The sequence below is a fragment of the Indicator indicator genome, chromosome 2 (assembly GCF_027791375.1).
Source record: "Indicator indicator isolate 239-I01 chromosome 2, UM_Iind_1.1, whole genome shotgun sequence".
NCBI lineage: Eukaryota > Metazoa > Chordata > Aves > Piciformes > Indicatoridae > Indicator > Indicator indicator.
Genome location: NC_072011.1, coordinates 56,657,331 through 56,671,915, shown reverse-complemented (window position 1 = coordinate 56,671,915; position 14,585 = coordinate 56,657,331). Strand labels below are relative to the sequence as shown.

At 41.3% G+C, this 14,585-nt stretch overlaps 1 protein-coding gene across 1 annotated transcript in view; it reads left to right on the top strand.

Moving 5' to 3' along the window:
* SUSD4 (sushi domain containing 4) overlaps nucleotides 1–10,210 on the top strand; it is an 83,617-nt gene extending 73,407 nt beyond the window's left edge. The window contains exons 6-9 of the mRNA XM_054397241.1: nucleotides 5,197–5,388; nucleotides 6,291–6,435; nucleotides 8,749–9,131; nucleotides 10,182–10,210. Of these exons, the coding sequence (XP_054253216.1) occupies nucleotides 5,197–5,388; nucleotides 6,291–6,435; nucleotides 8,749–9,131; nucleotides 10,182–10,210 (749 nt within the window). The remainder of the gene's footprint in view (nucleotides 1–5,196; nucleotides 5,389–6,290; nucleotides 6,436–8,748; nucleotides 9,132–10,181) is intronic.
* Nucleotides 10,211–14,585: the final 4,375 nt, after the last annotated feature.

The window sequence follows — 14,585 nt, the reverse complement described above, 5'->3', positions numbered from 1 at the left end:
ATTTCTGGTGTTAATTTGTGTTCTGATATGTAGAAGAATGACAAGTGAGGGTAAGAGAAGCTCTTGTGCTTTTCCAGTTTGTGCTCAAAGCAGACGGTGTGTCCACCTCTCTGATCACTATCTCATGATTTTTTACCTGTGTCTTTCTCATCATGAAGTTTCATCTCAAATCTTTTCTCATCTTTTGCATAATGAACAGATATTCATGCTGTGTTTGGGAGAAGCATAATTTTTCATCAGGGGCAGATATCACTAACTCTGTCCATCCCTGTGTCAAACAGAAAATGGCTGGCCTTCCACTGGGTCTTTCTGCTGATCCACCTAAGTGAGCAACTAATGTCCTACATGAAAGGCAGGCTAGTAGCTAGAGAAAAAACCCCTATACTATTCAAAAAATCAAAGATACAAAATAAGTTTCTTGTTTATTTCTACCCCATTTTTAAAGTAAGTGCCCTATATTTCAAGATATTTTTGCTTTTATTTTCTGGCTCATGCACAAAAGATGGGTAAAACCTGAATAAATGACCTCCCACCTACTCCAACCAAAGTCTAAACTGACCAGCCATTGAACTGATTGACTAACAAGAAAATGTTGAGCATTATAAAGATTCGTAACTCCACTGTTACCTCTCCAACCAGTGGCCATTAAAAAGTGATGTGACATCTTTATTCTGTGCCACCATGTTAATTGCAAATATATTAATGCCAAAACCACTATTTCTCCCTCCTAGAGTTCCTGTGTCAGCAATGTAGAATTACTGCAGCATCCTCTGAGCAGAGTTTAAAAAGCCACTTAACCATAATTGGTAGGAAAAAATACTGGGTGAACCACATTTATTCCTCCAGTGTCTGGGCAGTCCGAGGGATGCAGCTGTTGCACTGCAGAGGCTGTGTTGGAGGGGACACGCTGTGGAGCAGACCTGCCTTTGCTTTTGCTCCAAGCCAGTATGTGACAGGGTTTGTAACAAAAGGTTACCCAGTTTTTAAGATCTTCCTGAGAGTGTTAATCTTTCATTACAATCAGTCAGAGCAGAAAGCCCATAGCTGAGCTCAGAGAAGAGCCCTTAGCTCCAGCAGCTCCTACAAGCAGGCAGGGAAGTCCATCAAATCAAGAATTCCTCCCTTCAGCTGCCTTGAGTAACAGGCTTCTTGAGCATCCTGGAAGGGATTTGTTCACCACATAAACACATTTGTTCTTTCTTTATGCTGAATGATTCAGCTTTTCAGCTGAGAATGCTGAGCTGTACAGTTCCTGTAACTCCCCACAGACTGTAACAGTCTGTGGCCAATTGCTCTGCAAAGATAGATCTGGAGAGCCAGGGTCATGTGCTGCAGAACCACCAGCAGATATTGCCTCAGCTACGTCCATCCATCCGACAAGCTCCAAACTTAACAACACACACATGTGGTCTTTTCATGTTGGTTGTCAGAAAGTGCTACTGCACGTTGTAATTAGTGCACTGAGGTCTCAAAAGCCTTATAAAACAAAGATGCTGAAAGTAGTGGTAGGAAAGATTTGGTGTCATATTTAAGAATAACACCTATGGCTTTTTTTCCAAGCTGTGAGAACTTCCTGAGGGAGAATTAATTTGTTTCTATGATTATATAGTGTTGGTGTTGCTGTTGACTTTGACAGTGAAAATGCACTTGTCAGATACACTTTTATTTTAATCAGTTTGTGGTTCTTTTAATTCTCTGAGTTTGATGCGTTTGTCAGAAGCCCATAGCCTGTCATTTCCAAATACAAGTAGGGCTGGGAATGCCAGAATTCAAACTTTCTTAGAAAACTTCAATGGGCTTAGGTTTGCCACTTGAGTTTTCCTCCATATTTGATCTGGCACTTTCCTTTAATCTGTGTAACCAGTACCATACACTGGTATCCAGCATAAATAAGGGATATGACCCTGTAACATCACTAGGTCTGCACTAAAAGTCTTCTGACTTTGGAAGCCAAGAGTGTTCAGTGGCTCTCCAGAATTTCATAACCTTGCTTTTCTGTGATCAAAATTAAGGCCACTTCACGGCTGCCTTTCCACTGACTTCAAAGGATTTGGGGCCAGTGTGACCACAGGACTGAAGAGAGTTGAGAAAAAGACTGGGTGTATGACTAACTGCCTAAAGTGAGTTAATTTTTGGCTGTTTGTGCTGTGTGTCATTGCACTTGATTTGGAAAAATCAGCTCCTAACTTGAGTGTTACTGATTGTTCATGGGGGTCATTTTGCCCATGCAAATGCTGAGGGATCCTGAAACTGGATGAACATTTATGTTCATAGGAGATGGTGAGTGATACCCTAAATGAATGAGAACCTCTGATTTTGACAGTCCACTTGACATAAGAAAACACTGTTCCAGCTGAGCTAAATACCCTCATTTTAAAACCCACTCCACTGTATCTGCTAGTTGTAAGAATGCTTAATGCAAGAGCTGCTGGTAGATATGACCACTTAAAACTTGACTCTGATTCATGAATAATGCTCATCAACTAACTCATTAAAAAAATGCTTGAAGAAGTTTCCAGGCAGCACCAACACATGAGTATTTCTCTTGAAATATGGAGGGTGTGTTGTAGTTTGGATTGCATGGCACAATTTGGAAATTTACCCTAAGGAGTAAATTTACCACTCTTACTCACAATCTGGAAGTAAAATTAAATTGTATTTACAGAATATAAAAGTATAAATGGCAATATAAATATAAAAGTATAAATGGCAATAAAAATGTAAATATAAAAGTATAAACGGTAATAAACATATACAAAAATATATTTACATATATTTACAATTCAACAGTAACACAATACCCCCTTGTACAAATAATCCATCTCTCTCTCTCCCCCTGTACAAACCCACCCCCCTGATAAAAAGTCCAGAGGGCTGTGTACAGCTAAGTTATCTCTATGCATGCTGTACCTTACCAAACCCAAACAGAAATCAATCAGCCAAGCAAGTAAGGTCAAAGGCAGAGACAGAGAAGCAAGAAGCCAGACAGGAGAAAGCCCAGAGAGAGAGCAAAATAAGCTGTGCTACAAAATACAAGAATTTCTTCAGACCAATGAAATGAGATAAACTTATCTCTTATTCTGTCCAGCTCCTAGACTTGAATTCTCTGGAAAACTCTTATTTACAATTAGGACACAATTAGGCCAGGCACAATTAGGCACTAGCCCTAAACTGTAACAAGGGTGTCAGTGGAAGAGGTGGAACTCTGGTTTAGCACTGGGTTCATATCACACACAAAGAGTGATGCCTTGTTTCCAGGTTTCATACCATTTGTAAACTGACTGACAGCTCCATGTGTGGGTTGTTCCCACAGTGTACAGTTTTCAATCTGCCTGGAAATGTGTCATTCCTGAGATGACCCATATTGCTGGAACATGAACTTTGTGGCTTTTTTGAATTCAGTAGGCTGCTTTGGTTCTTAATGACATTGAGAGGTTAGAGATGAGGTAGCAGGCATATTGTTGGAAAGGAAAAATTTGTTTCTCTGAGTGTTGCTCTTTGTGATAAGGTGTGCTCTACTTGCTGGTTGCTAGAAAGGCTCTGGGCATCTACACATCTCTTGCAGCCTGCCATAGCTTGGCAAAACTCATGCAAAGAAGCTTAAGTTGTTCTCTTCCTTTGTTCTCATGCTTTTAGTGTAGCTAATAAAAATAAACCAAGTTCCCTTATGGCAGGCCAAAACTGTTGCCGACAATGGATATGGACAAAAGATGCTTTCTGACACCTTTGCCCTAGTCTTAAGAAAATTTCTTTGACTCTTAAGTAAAGCATTCCTCTTCCTTGTGGACCCAGAGACTTTGGAGAGTATTGAGGGTGTGAATTTTTATGTGAACTACTTGCTCTGATTTCAAGTTATTATTAAGCCTTGCCAGTGAAAATGCAAACAAAACCATGTCTCCAGGGAATGGGGAATAGGCATTGCTGCATGTTGTAATCAGTCTCTCTTGAAGATTCATTTAATATCTTGTGTATTTTTTTTTTATCAAATGCATTATTCATGTAACAAGATTCACAGAGAGAAGCAGCTGAATTGTAATTTCTGTGAAGATTCTTCTTCCAAGAGATGGCATTTTCATTATTTAAATCAATGCAGTAGGTCTTGCCTGCATGAGGGAGGCATGAAGTGAAGGCAACAGCCTGCAGATGGGGCACTGAGCCAGTTAGTTACTGCCTCTGAAGGGAAATAAAACAAGCCATCCAGAAATTTAAGCCCTTTTTGGGTCAGTATGTAGCTATTTGAAACATCATTACTTTTTGTAGGTGTCTTTTCCCTCTATGTAAGAAGCATTTAGGAAAATAGTAATCGACTAATGCTTAGTGGAAAGGTTTCCTCTGTTATAAAAATGCTGCTTGTGAACTGCTTCCCTCAGTGCTGTTTCCTGGAGAGTGAACTCTCAGTTCTCCATTGAGTTCATCTGCCCAGCCATGTGAGAGGACTTTTTTCATTTCAGGGCCTACAATAAAAGTTCCACATGTTTACATTGCAATTCTCCCCTATTTACCTAACCTTATGTAAACCACTGCACACAATTAACACAGGCTCAGCCTCTGTTATATTTAAGACCTCACTCCACCAGTGGTCCCACTGAGATCAGTTGGGCTGTTCAAAGATAACAAAACACAAATAACACTGCTAGAGTTTATAAGCTCAACTTAATAATATTACAGTGCTACAGATTGTACGTGCTTAAGCAACATGGTGTGCTGTGCATTTCTAGCAGCACAGTTGATAGCAACTTATTTTTTAAAGTGAGTATTTAGGAATTTAATTAGTGCATACAACCATTTAATTCTATAAATGAAATAAAAAAATTAGGATGTTACAGCTAAATTTGAGATGCTTCGTAAGGAGAGCAGTTCTCCTTATTTTGATTGTCCCACTCCATCCCCACATAACCATCTTCTAGCTTATAGTCCCCTTTTGTCTTCCTCTTGACCTCCCCTTGCCCAAGAGGCTGGAAAGCTCACCACATCCTGTCTCTCAGGACTTTAAACAAGCAGGTGACAGCAGAACTTGCTGGTGTTGATGAGAACCAAAAACCACTTCCCAGCAGCAGTGGTCTGGTACCCCTGAGTATAACCCAAAATTGAAAGGGAGTCTGAAGGGCGCCCTGCGTGTTTTGACAGTGAAGCTACCCAGTGGTGGGTTGCTAGAATTAATGTCTTTATCCTTTTCTCTTTGTTTATTTGCTCAAGTTTGTCCACTACCTCCAATGGTGAGTCATGGAGACTACATCTGCCACCCGCGGCCTTGTGAGCGTTACAACCATGGGACAGTGGTGGAGTTTTACTGTGATCCTGGTTACACCCTCACCAATGACTACAAGTACATCACCTGCCAGTATGGAGAGTGGTTTCCCTCCTACCAAGTATACTGTGTCAAAACAGGTGAGGGAGAAGCAATGCATTATTCTGATCCTCTTATTCTGATCCCCTCATTTTTAGGCCAAATTCAGTGGTCTGTAAATCATAGAATCATAGAATGGTTTGGACTGAAAGGGAACTCTAATGGTCATCTAGTCCAACCCCCTCTGCAGTCAGCAGGGGCATCCTCCATTAGATCAGGTTGTGAGCCTCACCTTGAATATCTCCAGGGATGGGGCCTCAACCACCTCCCTGGGCAGTCTTTTCCAGTGTTCCACCACTCTCACAGTAAAGAACTTGTTCCTAACATCCAGTCTAAATCCACTCTTCTCTAGTTTGAAACCATTGCCCCTCATCCTATCACTGGTGAACTTCATGGTTCATGGTAAAGTGATGAATATATCTTTTAAGATGCTATTAATTATAGTACCCTTTCAAGATCCTAAATGATCCTAAACCATTTCAATTTCACCACAAGAACAGTTAGACATTTGAATAATCTCCCAAGGGAAGTAGGGGACTCCCCAACACTGGACAGTTTTAAGACTCAGCTTGAGTGGTGGACCATCTCATTGAAACTATACTCTTACCTAGAAAGGGTGGACCAGATGATCCTTGAGGTTCCTTCTAACCCAGCATTCTATGATTCTATGATTCAATTGTTAGCTCTTCTCCATATTTTTATGTGTATATAGGCTAAGGTCATGTTTGCATGTATAAAAGAAGATGGAAAATCAATATCCAGCCCTTGTGACAGAGCTTTATGTTAAGGTTGCTTTTGGCATGTAGCATTGGGATCGTGTGACTTTGCAATGGATGTAAAAAAGATGTCTTGCCCTAATTACCATTTCTGAGTCTTAAAGTATTAATCCAAAATAACAATGGTAATAATAAAACACAACTCTTGTACTGCCTTTTTGTTACAGAACAGACCTGGCCAAACACACAGGAGACCCTCCTGACTACATGGAAAATAGTGGCATTCACTGCTACCAGTGTTTTATTAGTACTGCTACTGGTTATTTTAGCCAGGATGTTCCAGACCAAATTTAAGACACATTTCCTTCCAAGGTTTGTACTGTTATCTTTTTGAAGATTGAGGGCCTTGATTCAGTTTTCACATTCAGCACTCCTTGCTGAGGAGATGGAGCAGCTCATGAGCCTTGTAGATAATAATCTTCTGCTCTGAGTGGAAGTCTGAACCACCGGTATGAAAAGGGCACTCCCCAGTAGCCTTTTCTGCAACTAAGATAAAAGGAAAAGTTTCACAGATTCACTTTGGGAACAGTTATAGCCCTGCTACTGAGAATTGCTGCTTCTGCATGTAAAAATAGCTGACAATATTTTTAAATACTTATTTTCAGGTGCTGGGGGAATTATTTTTTTTTAATACTATAGAGTTAGTAATGTAAAGAAAGGATTTTTTTTTCTATATAGACATATTTGTATTAAAAGTTTATTATTCCCCTTTATGAGTACTATTTTCACCACAATTTGTAAACATCTCCTACATCTTGCTTTATTTCCATTAATATGAGCCATGAGCATTTGCCATTAATTCTCACAGCACTCCTCACACAACAGGTAGGTGGGTATTATTATTCTTATTCTTCATATTACTACTTCCAACTGGAAAAACATATCACCTTCCAACTGGAAAAACAAGGCAGGCATGCTGAGTTTTAGGCAAAGCTAGTACTGTATTGGAGTTTAGACTTGTTTCTAGTTTTCAGTCTGCTAAGTTTGCTATGGACCTTGGCTGTGTGATTTCTCCTCTCCTGTGCCTGGTCTTTCTTGTGTCTTTATGCTGCCACATACAGAAAGGAGAGGTGAAAAAGCTGTATGTCAGTTGACATGCCCCCATTCCAATGCACCAGAAAAGGACTTTAGTTAAAGTTAAATAAACACATGTAGGTGAAAGTATCCAGATTATATAAGTAATATGTACATTTGTATACATAGATATATATGTACATATATACAGCAAGTGAGGACTAGTATACGTACACATTTACATATAAAACTAGGAAGATCTCAGGGCAGTGTGCTGCACTATGGATAGCTTTATAGCCTGTCCTTATCTAGCTTATTGAAAGCCATCTTACAAGGACTTGTAGTGATAGGACAAGGGAATGGCTTTAAGCTGGAAGAGAGGAGATTTAAACTGGGTATCAGGAAGAAATTCTTTACAGTCAGGGTGGTGACACACTGGAACAGGTTGGCCGGGAAGCTTGTGGATGCCCTCTCTCTGGAGGTGTTCAAGGCCAGGCTGGAGGCAGCCTTGAGCAACCAGTTCTAGTGGAAGATGCCCCTGCCTGTGGCAGGGGTGTGTTGGAACTAGATGACCTTTAAGGTCCCTTCCAACCCAAACCATTCTATGAAACTATAAAATTGCTTTCTGTCCTCTCCTTTTCAGATGTTTTCATGTCCCAAAGGTATCTGGGATCAATTCCCTCTTGCCAGGACTATACTGTGATTTAAATGGCTGGAAATCCAATACTTAAGGGTTTAACAGAACTTCTGAATGAATAGAAATGTTTAGCTTAAAAAAGAAACCAGTTTAGTACTGGTTAAGGAAGCCTTCATCCTTTTTAAGCAAGACCTGAAGGAGGCTAAAAATCTGGCAACCAAAGCCCTGTCATTCAGAAACAGTCATCTCAGTGCCTGCTTACATGGGCTGTAAACATCTTTATGCCCTAGCACATCTCTTTCCAGGGGTTCAGACACTATATCTGTGAACTACATCTGTGATCTTATCTCCATGATACATACCTTGCACAGCACAGCAAATGGTACTCGTTATCTCTTCTAAGCACTTCTTTTCCTTCCCCTCTCAAAATTGCTCTTCACACTCCCTGACAGGAGGTTGTAGTGAGGCAGGGTTCAGTCTCTTCTCCATAGTATCAGGTGACAACGAGAGGAAATACCCTAAAACTGTGCTACAGGAGGGTTAGGTTAGATGTTAGGAAAACATTCTTTGCTGAAAGAGTGGTCAGGCGTTGGAACAGGTTGTCCAGAGATGTGGTGAAGTCACTGTCCCTGGAGATGTTCAAGAATTGTGTGGACATGGCACCTCAGGACATGTTTAATGACCATCATGGTCTTAGGTTGATGGTTGGACTTGATGATATTAGAGGTCTTTTCCAACCAAAACAATTCTATGATTCTATGATTACTGGTTTACCTTTTTTGCTTGTAACAGATTCAGTTTGTCAGCTTGAACAGAGTTTTGCAAACCCATGAAGCAAACATTTCTGTGACTGGTAATGACCTTGTAGCTTCATTTTGCATGACTAGAAAGTGCCGTGGTTACTTAAGCAGTTGCTCTGACGTGCTTCTGACATGCTCCTGCTCTCTGTGGTAACTCATCTGTGTTTGATGTAGAGGCAACCAGGAGGGCTCCATGGGTGACCCCGACTTTGTGGTGGTGGATGGTGTTCCTGTCATGCTGCCTTCCTACGATGAAGCTGTAAGCAGTGGCTTGAATGCTTTGGCACCCGGATACTCAGCTACCACAGATCAGGGGCATGTTTTGCAGACAGAAGATCAGAACCCTCCTGCTTACCCTGGCCCCAGGATTGCAGACACGCTGCCTAGTGAATATGAGACCTGTGACAGCAGGTCAGGCTCCTCTGAACTGCTCCAAAGTTTGTACTCACCCCCAGCAAGCCAAGTGGCAGCGCTTCCTGGTTCAGATCGAACTGACCTATCCCATAGCACTGCCACGGAGGCTGTGTCCACGAGTCCACAGATCGATATTGCAGATGGTGAGTCTTGCATAGGGGTAACAGATGAGTCCTGAACAGAAGCCATCATTTGTTTGCACTATCAGAGCAAGAATAAACCCAGAGGACTTGCTTGTACTTTCCCCATGGTTTTGTCCACATTTTGATGTGGGCATTTTTTTAAACCACACTGCTCCATGATCACAAAGCTGCTGTATGTGTCTGCTGCTGCACACAGCAGCAAAGCCAGCTATCATCTTGCCTGTGTTAGTTTGTTCATCTGCTCCTCAGCTCCTATGCTCACAACCTCCCTTACACAGCCTCCACAGCAAAGAATTGGATTTCCCCCTTGAAATAGAAAGCAAATGCTGTTTTCATACTCAGCCAAAATTAGCAGCCTTTATTACCAAACTCATCATGTCTATCTGTACAGATAACTGCTCAGTCTGTGGCATGTACACATTAAGCCATGGCCATGGGAGTCACAGCATAAGGGGAATATGCCCATGGGACCACATCTGAGGATGGAGATTGCCATAGATTATTGTGTGCATTTGAATCAAACATGAGCACACATTGATATAATTTCACCGAGTTCTAATGGAGCTCCATGGTGTGCTGCTCAGCATGTTAAGGAAACTAGATAGCTTTCCTTGGAGACATTTAGGAGTGGCTCTGATCCTGCTCTCCACAGCCACTGAGAGTTACTAGGCAAACAGCTGAAGCCCAGTGGCCTAAATTCAGTGTAAATGGAAGTGTGGGTGGAGAAGGTCTTTCTACTTCACAGCACAGCTAAAGAGAGAGGGAAGAAATTCTGGTAATGCCAGTAAACGTCCCTGTTTCAGTGATTAATGTAGTAGAAAGGATGTTTGAATTTAGATTTTGTGGGCCTAACTTCTTTAGAAAATCTGGGTAGTTTGCATTTTTCATACAGGTGTTCGAGCATAAGTGGGTGTAGAACTGGTAATACTGCATGCCTTGTTCAGATCTTTGCAAGATTCATTTCTGGGTTTTGTAAAATTGCTAATACTCTGCAAAAATATAAAAGGAAGTTACAATCAACAACCAACATTATTTCCTCTTTTCCCCTAGAGATTCCTTTGATGGAAGAAGACCCTTAGCCTGCACAGAGACCTGTCTGTGTCACATTGCACTGTGGGGTGACACAAATCACAAGGATTTAGAGATAGAAAAGACTCTCTGTGGATTTGGGGAGCATGTTTTCCTACTTAGCAATCTTCCACGCCATGATGTCACCAGATTGGGTGAAAACTTAATCCAGGGCGGGGATAACAGCGACAGCATTTGGAACAGCAATGGTTTCATGAATGAATCCTGGGGATTTGATGAGAGCAGATGTAGAAAAAGAACTGTGGCTTTTTAGAAATGAAATGTGTATCTGCATCGCAGAAAGTCATGTGGTTCTGTAAGAAATGCTATTGGATTTTGATACTAACTGCCTCACAAAAGCATGTCAAAGTATGTAAATTTGCTTATAAAGACTGCTTTAAATGATCTACGGACCTCTACTTTATGAAGAATCCTTACAAGCTAAAAAACAACCTAGTACTGAAACACACACACACACACACACAAAAAAAAGAAAGATCTTCTTTGGCTTTCCTATGGTAACTAGGAAGCTTTTGATTTAATTGTTGGTGATTTTGTTTCAGACCATGTCTGCAGAAAATAGAACAGAAATGATGGGATTCGTATATACTTTGATGTATGATAGCAAATATATATATAAATATATATATATATTTAAAAACTCTTAAAGAGAAAGAAAAGGGAAGACTCCCAGGTCACATAATGATCTGGAGAATTTTTTTAAAGGTAAAGCAGAATTTATATCCTATACAATATTCAAGGTAAAGTATTGATATTTGTATTTATGCAAGTCTTCTGTGACTACATTGCATTTGATAAATCCTGCTATAATATGAGAGATCTAGAAAATGTTAAAATTATGAAATATGTGCTTAAGAAATGTTGAACTGCCCTGTTTCAACCTTTCTTAGGCTCTTACAAATATATATATATATCTACTAGAGTAATCTACAGTCATAGCCCAGAGCACTGCCTTGTCCCTGTACCTTGTGGTAGTATTCTGAGCCATTATTGTAGAATACTTTAAAAAATAATAATAAAGTTCCATTTTGGTTCTTTTGACTTATCTGATTGTGTGTAGTTGGCCTGGTTCTTGCCTTCCTTGCTTCTTTCACCAGCTCCCATCTGAAGGCTGAGATGGCAGCAGAATACCTGCTCTGTGGCATTTTCAGCTTTATATTCCTTATCCAGCTACAAATGGAGAGAGTGGTGTTGGTTAAGCAGAGCACAGGAAATGGGAGCAGCTTCTGTAGATGCTACACAGCCTCTGCAGATGCTGCACAGCCTCTGCAGAGGCTTTTCCTTCCTCTGCATGAGCACTGTGCTAACGCCTGTGTGTCACCTCTGTGGAGTTACAGGCTCACTGTTACTAGTCAGGAACAATCCTGGCTGTTCCATACACTTACTGAAGGCCAAGTAGATTTTCTCATCTTATTTTTGTCATTGAGCAAATGATACAGATGTAAAACTGGTGTTTGAAGAACTCACTCAGCAACTAGACCAGGTTGCCCAGGGCGGTGGTTGAGGCCCCTTCTCTGGAGATATTCAAGGTAAGACTCAATGAGGCGCTGGGCAACCTGGTCTAATTGGGGATGTCCCTGTTGACTGCAGGGAGGTTGGACTAAATGACCTTTGGAGATATTTATTTGCATTGTGGTAGCACCTAGTGGTCCCATTCATGAGTCATGCTGGTAGCATGGTAGTTGTGCTGCAACCAGTCAAGAAAGTGTTTATTAGCATCCTGCCAGCACCTGTGTATGATAGCAAGAAGCAAATGGAGACAGAAAACTGTGCAAGAGAGAGGCAATTATTGGAATAATCTCAATCATTCTGTGGTATCATTGATGAGAACACAGTGGTTGATATTGAAAGATAAGACATCTTCCACATCATCCACCATTCTTGCTCACGTAAGATTTACATTGGTTTCTGCTGAAATGGTCTCAACTGCAATCAGATCTTCAGGTTTATCCTGAACCTATTGTGTATTTGTACTTTCTTTGCTTCCCCTTCCTTTTTAGGCCCCATCCTTTCCAGAGGTGCTTGCACTACCAGCTGAAGTTCAGGATTGCCATGCCAGCAAACAAGACAAGAGTGCAGTAATATCAGCCTTAAACTGAAGCACTTCCCAAGCCTACAGTCAGTTAAGTGATTTTTGGTTTCATAATGTCATCGAAAAGTATTGAATTTACTTTAGATGCCTTATAAAACACTATGAAATCTGTCTTTGCCAGTCTGCTAACAGCTTGTGAAATTTCATTCCTTATTAAATTTCTGGACTTCCATTTATTAATTTCTGTTATGAAAGCTCCTGATTAATATTTGGAGCTCTACGGTTTTACAGATTTACACTGCTGGACTTATGGCACTGCAGTTATTTTGGCTAACAGAGCCAGACAGGGCAAGGTAAGGAATGTAAATTTATGGCTTATTAGGCCCTTTTTATTTTTAAAAGTGCAGAACTGCAAATACTAGAAAAACTGCAAATGCTAGGAAATGTTGATGTATTAATATTGCTCAATAGCCCTTTGATAGCACCATAGTAAATGTAACTTGCAAAAGTAAAAGAGAGATTTTTATCATTTTTTGCTTATGACATATAAGGCTTCTTGAAAGGGTGTTTGGGGGGCATTACTTGGGTTGTTGAGTTTGGGGGTTTTGCATGCTTGAATATTTTGGAGGAAAGATAAGACTGTTTCTTCTGCTTTTTGTTTATTTTCCACATGGGGTTTGAATTCTCATCAGAGTTCTGCCTGCTCCCAGATTGGCAGCTGTGCCCTGACCCTCAAGCTGGTGCTCTGGGCTTGAGGGCTGCCTCTCAACCTGCCCTGGCCACCCTGAAGAACCCCACAGTTCCCTGACATAAGGACCTCAGGCTAACCTCAAGCACTCCCTGACCTCCAGCAGCCAAACCATCAGGAGGGTGGATGCTCTTAGGGCCACAAGAGACTTGAGAGCTGGTAAGATCATGACAGTATGTTCACTGGGCAGATGAAACCAGATGAGAAGATAAGCACATCATAAACTATTTTCATTTGAGTTAACTGGATGTGAACAAAAACAAACTCAGAAAAAACATTGTTGGAGAGGGAGCAGCAGCATATTAGTAAAAATGAACAACCCATGTGCCTTTGGGTAGATACTGTGAATTCCAGGGGAAAAACAAAACAAAACAAAACAAAACCACACACACAAAAAAAACCACACCAAGAACTGGCTTCACCCTGCCAATATTTCTAAAAATGAAAAAGGAGAAGGAGAAATGAGCAATGTGTCAGCCTTTAACACTGACTTATGAATGAGGGCTTGACCTGTAGAGTGCTGGGGGAAGAGTGGGCATCCAAGTTCTCTCAGCAGCTCTATAGGGAGTGAATCACAACCTGAGTCAACAGGACCTGGCTGTTGTCAAAATGTCAAATGTCAATACAAAGATGTTTACACAGAAGTGGAATTTATAAAATGCATGAAGCAATCCTTCAGCTCTACTCAGCAATAGCAAAGGCTCAGCTTAGAGCAGTGTGTCAAATGTTGAGCAATTGTTTGTCACTTCAAGGAAAAAATGAAGTAGCTGAAGGGAAGCCAAGCAGAGAGAATTATTAGAAATTTGGAAGAGTCTGTCCTCAAAGGTGACATTAAATATCATGTAGTGTTCAGATGGAACAACAGAGGAGGTTATTCTTCCCCTGTACTCAGCACTGGTGAGGCCACACCTTGAGTACTGTGTCCAGTTTTGGGCCCCTCAATTCAAGAGAGATGTTGAGGTACTGGAATGTGTCCAGAGAAGGGCAACAAAGCTGGTGAGGGGCCTGGAACACAAACCCTGTGAGGAGAGGCTGAGGGAGCTGGGGGTGTTTAGCCTGGAGAAGAGGAGGCTCGGGGGTGACCTCATTGCTGTCTACAACTACCTGAAGGGAGGTTGTAGCCAGGAGGGGGTTGGTCTCTTCTCCCAGGCAACCAGCAGCAGAAGAAGAGGACACAGTCTCAAGTTGTGCCAGGGGAGGTTTAGGCTGGATGTTAGGAGGAAGTTCTCCACAGAGAGGGTGATTGCCCATTGGAATGGGCTGCCCAGGGAGGTGGTGGAGTCGCCGACCCTGGAGATGTTCAAGAGAAGACTGGCTGAGGCACTTGGTGCCATGGTCTGGTTGATTAGATAGGGCTGGGTGATAGGTTGGACTGGATGATCCTGGAGGTCTCTTTCAACCTGGTTGATTCTATGATTCTATGATTCTATGAAAGGGAACATAGAAATTTGGTTTTCTGTAAGAAGCATATTTTGCAAGAAAGGAATTTGTCTATATAAGTAGGACAAGAACAATAGGCTTGAGAGGATTAGGTTAGATATTAGGAGGAACTTTCTTAGCACAGGAATGATTACAAAGCAAGGAG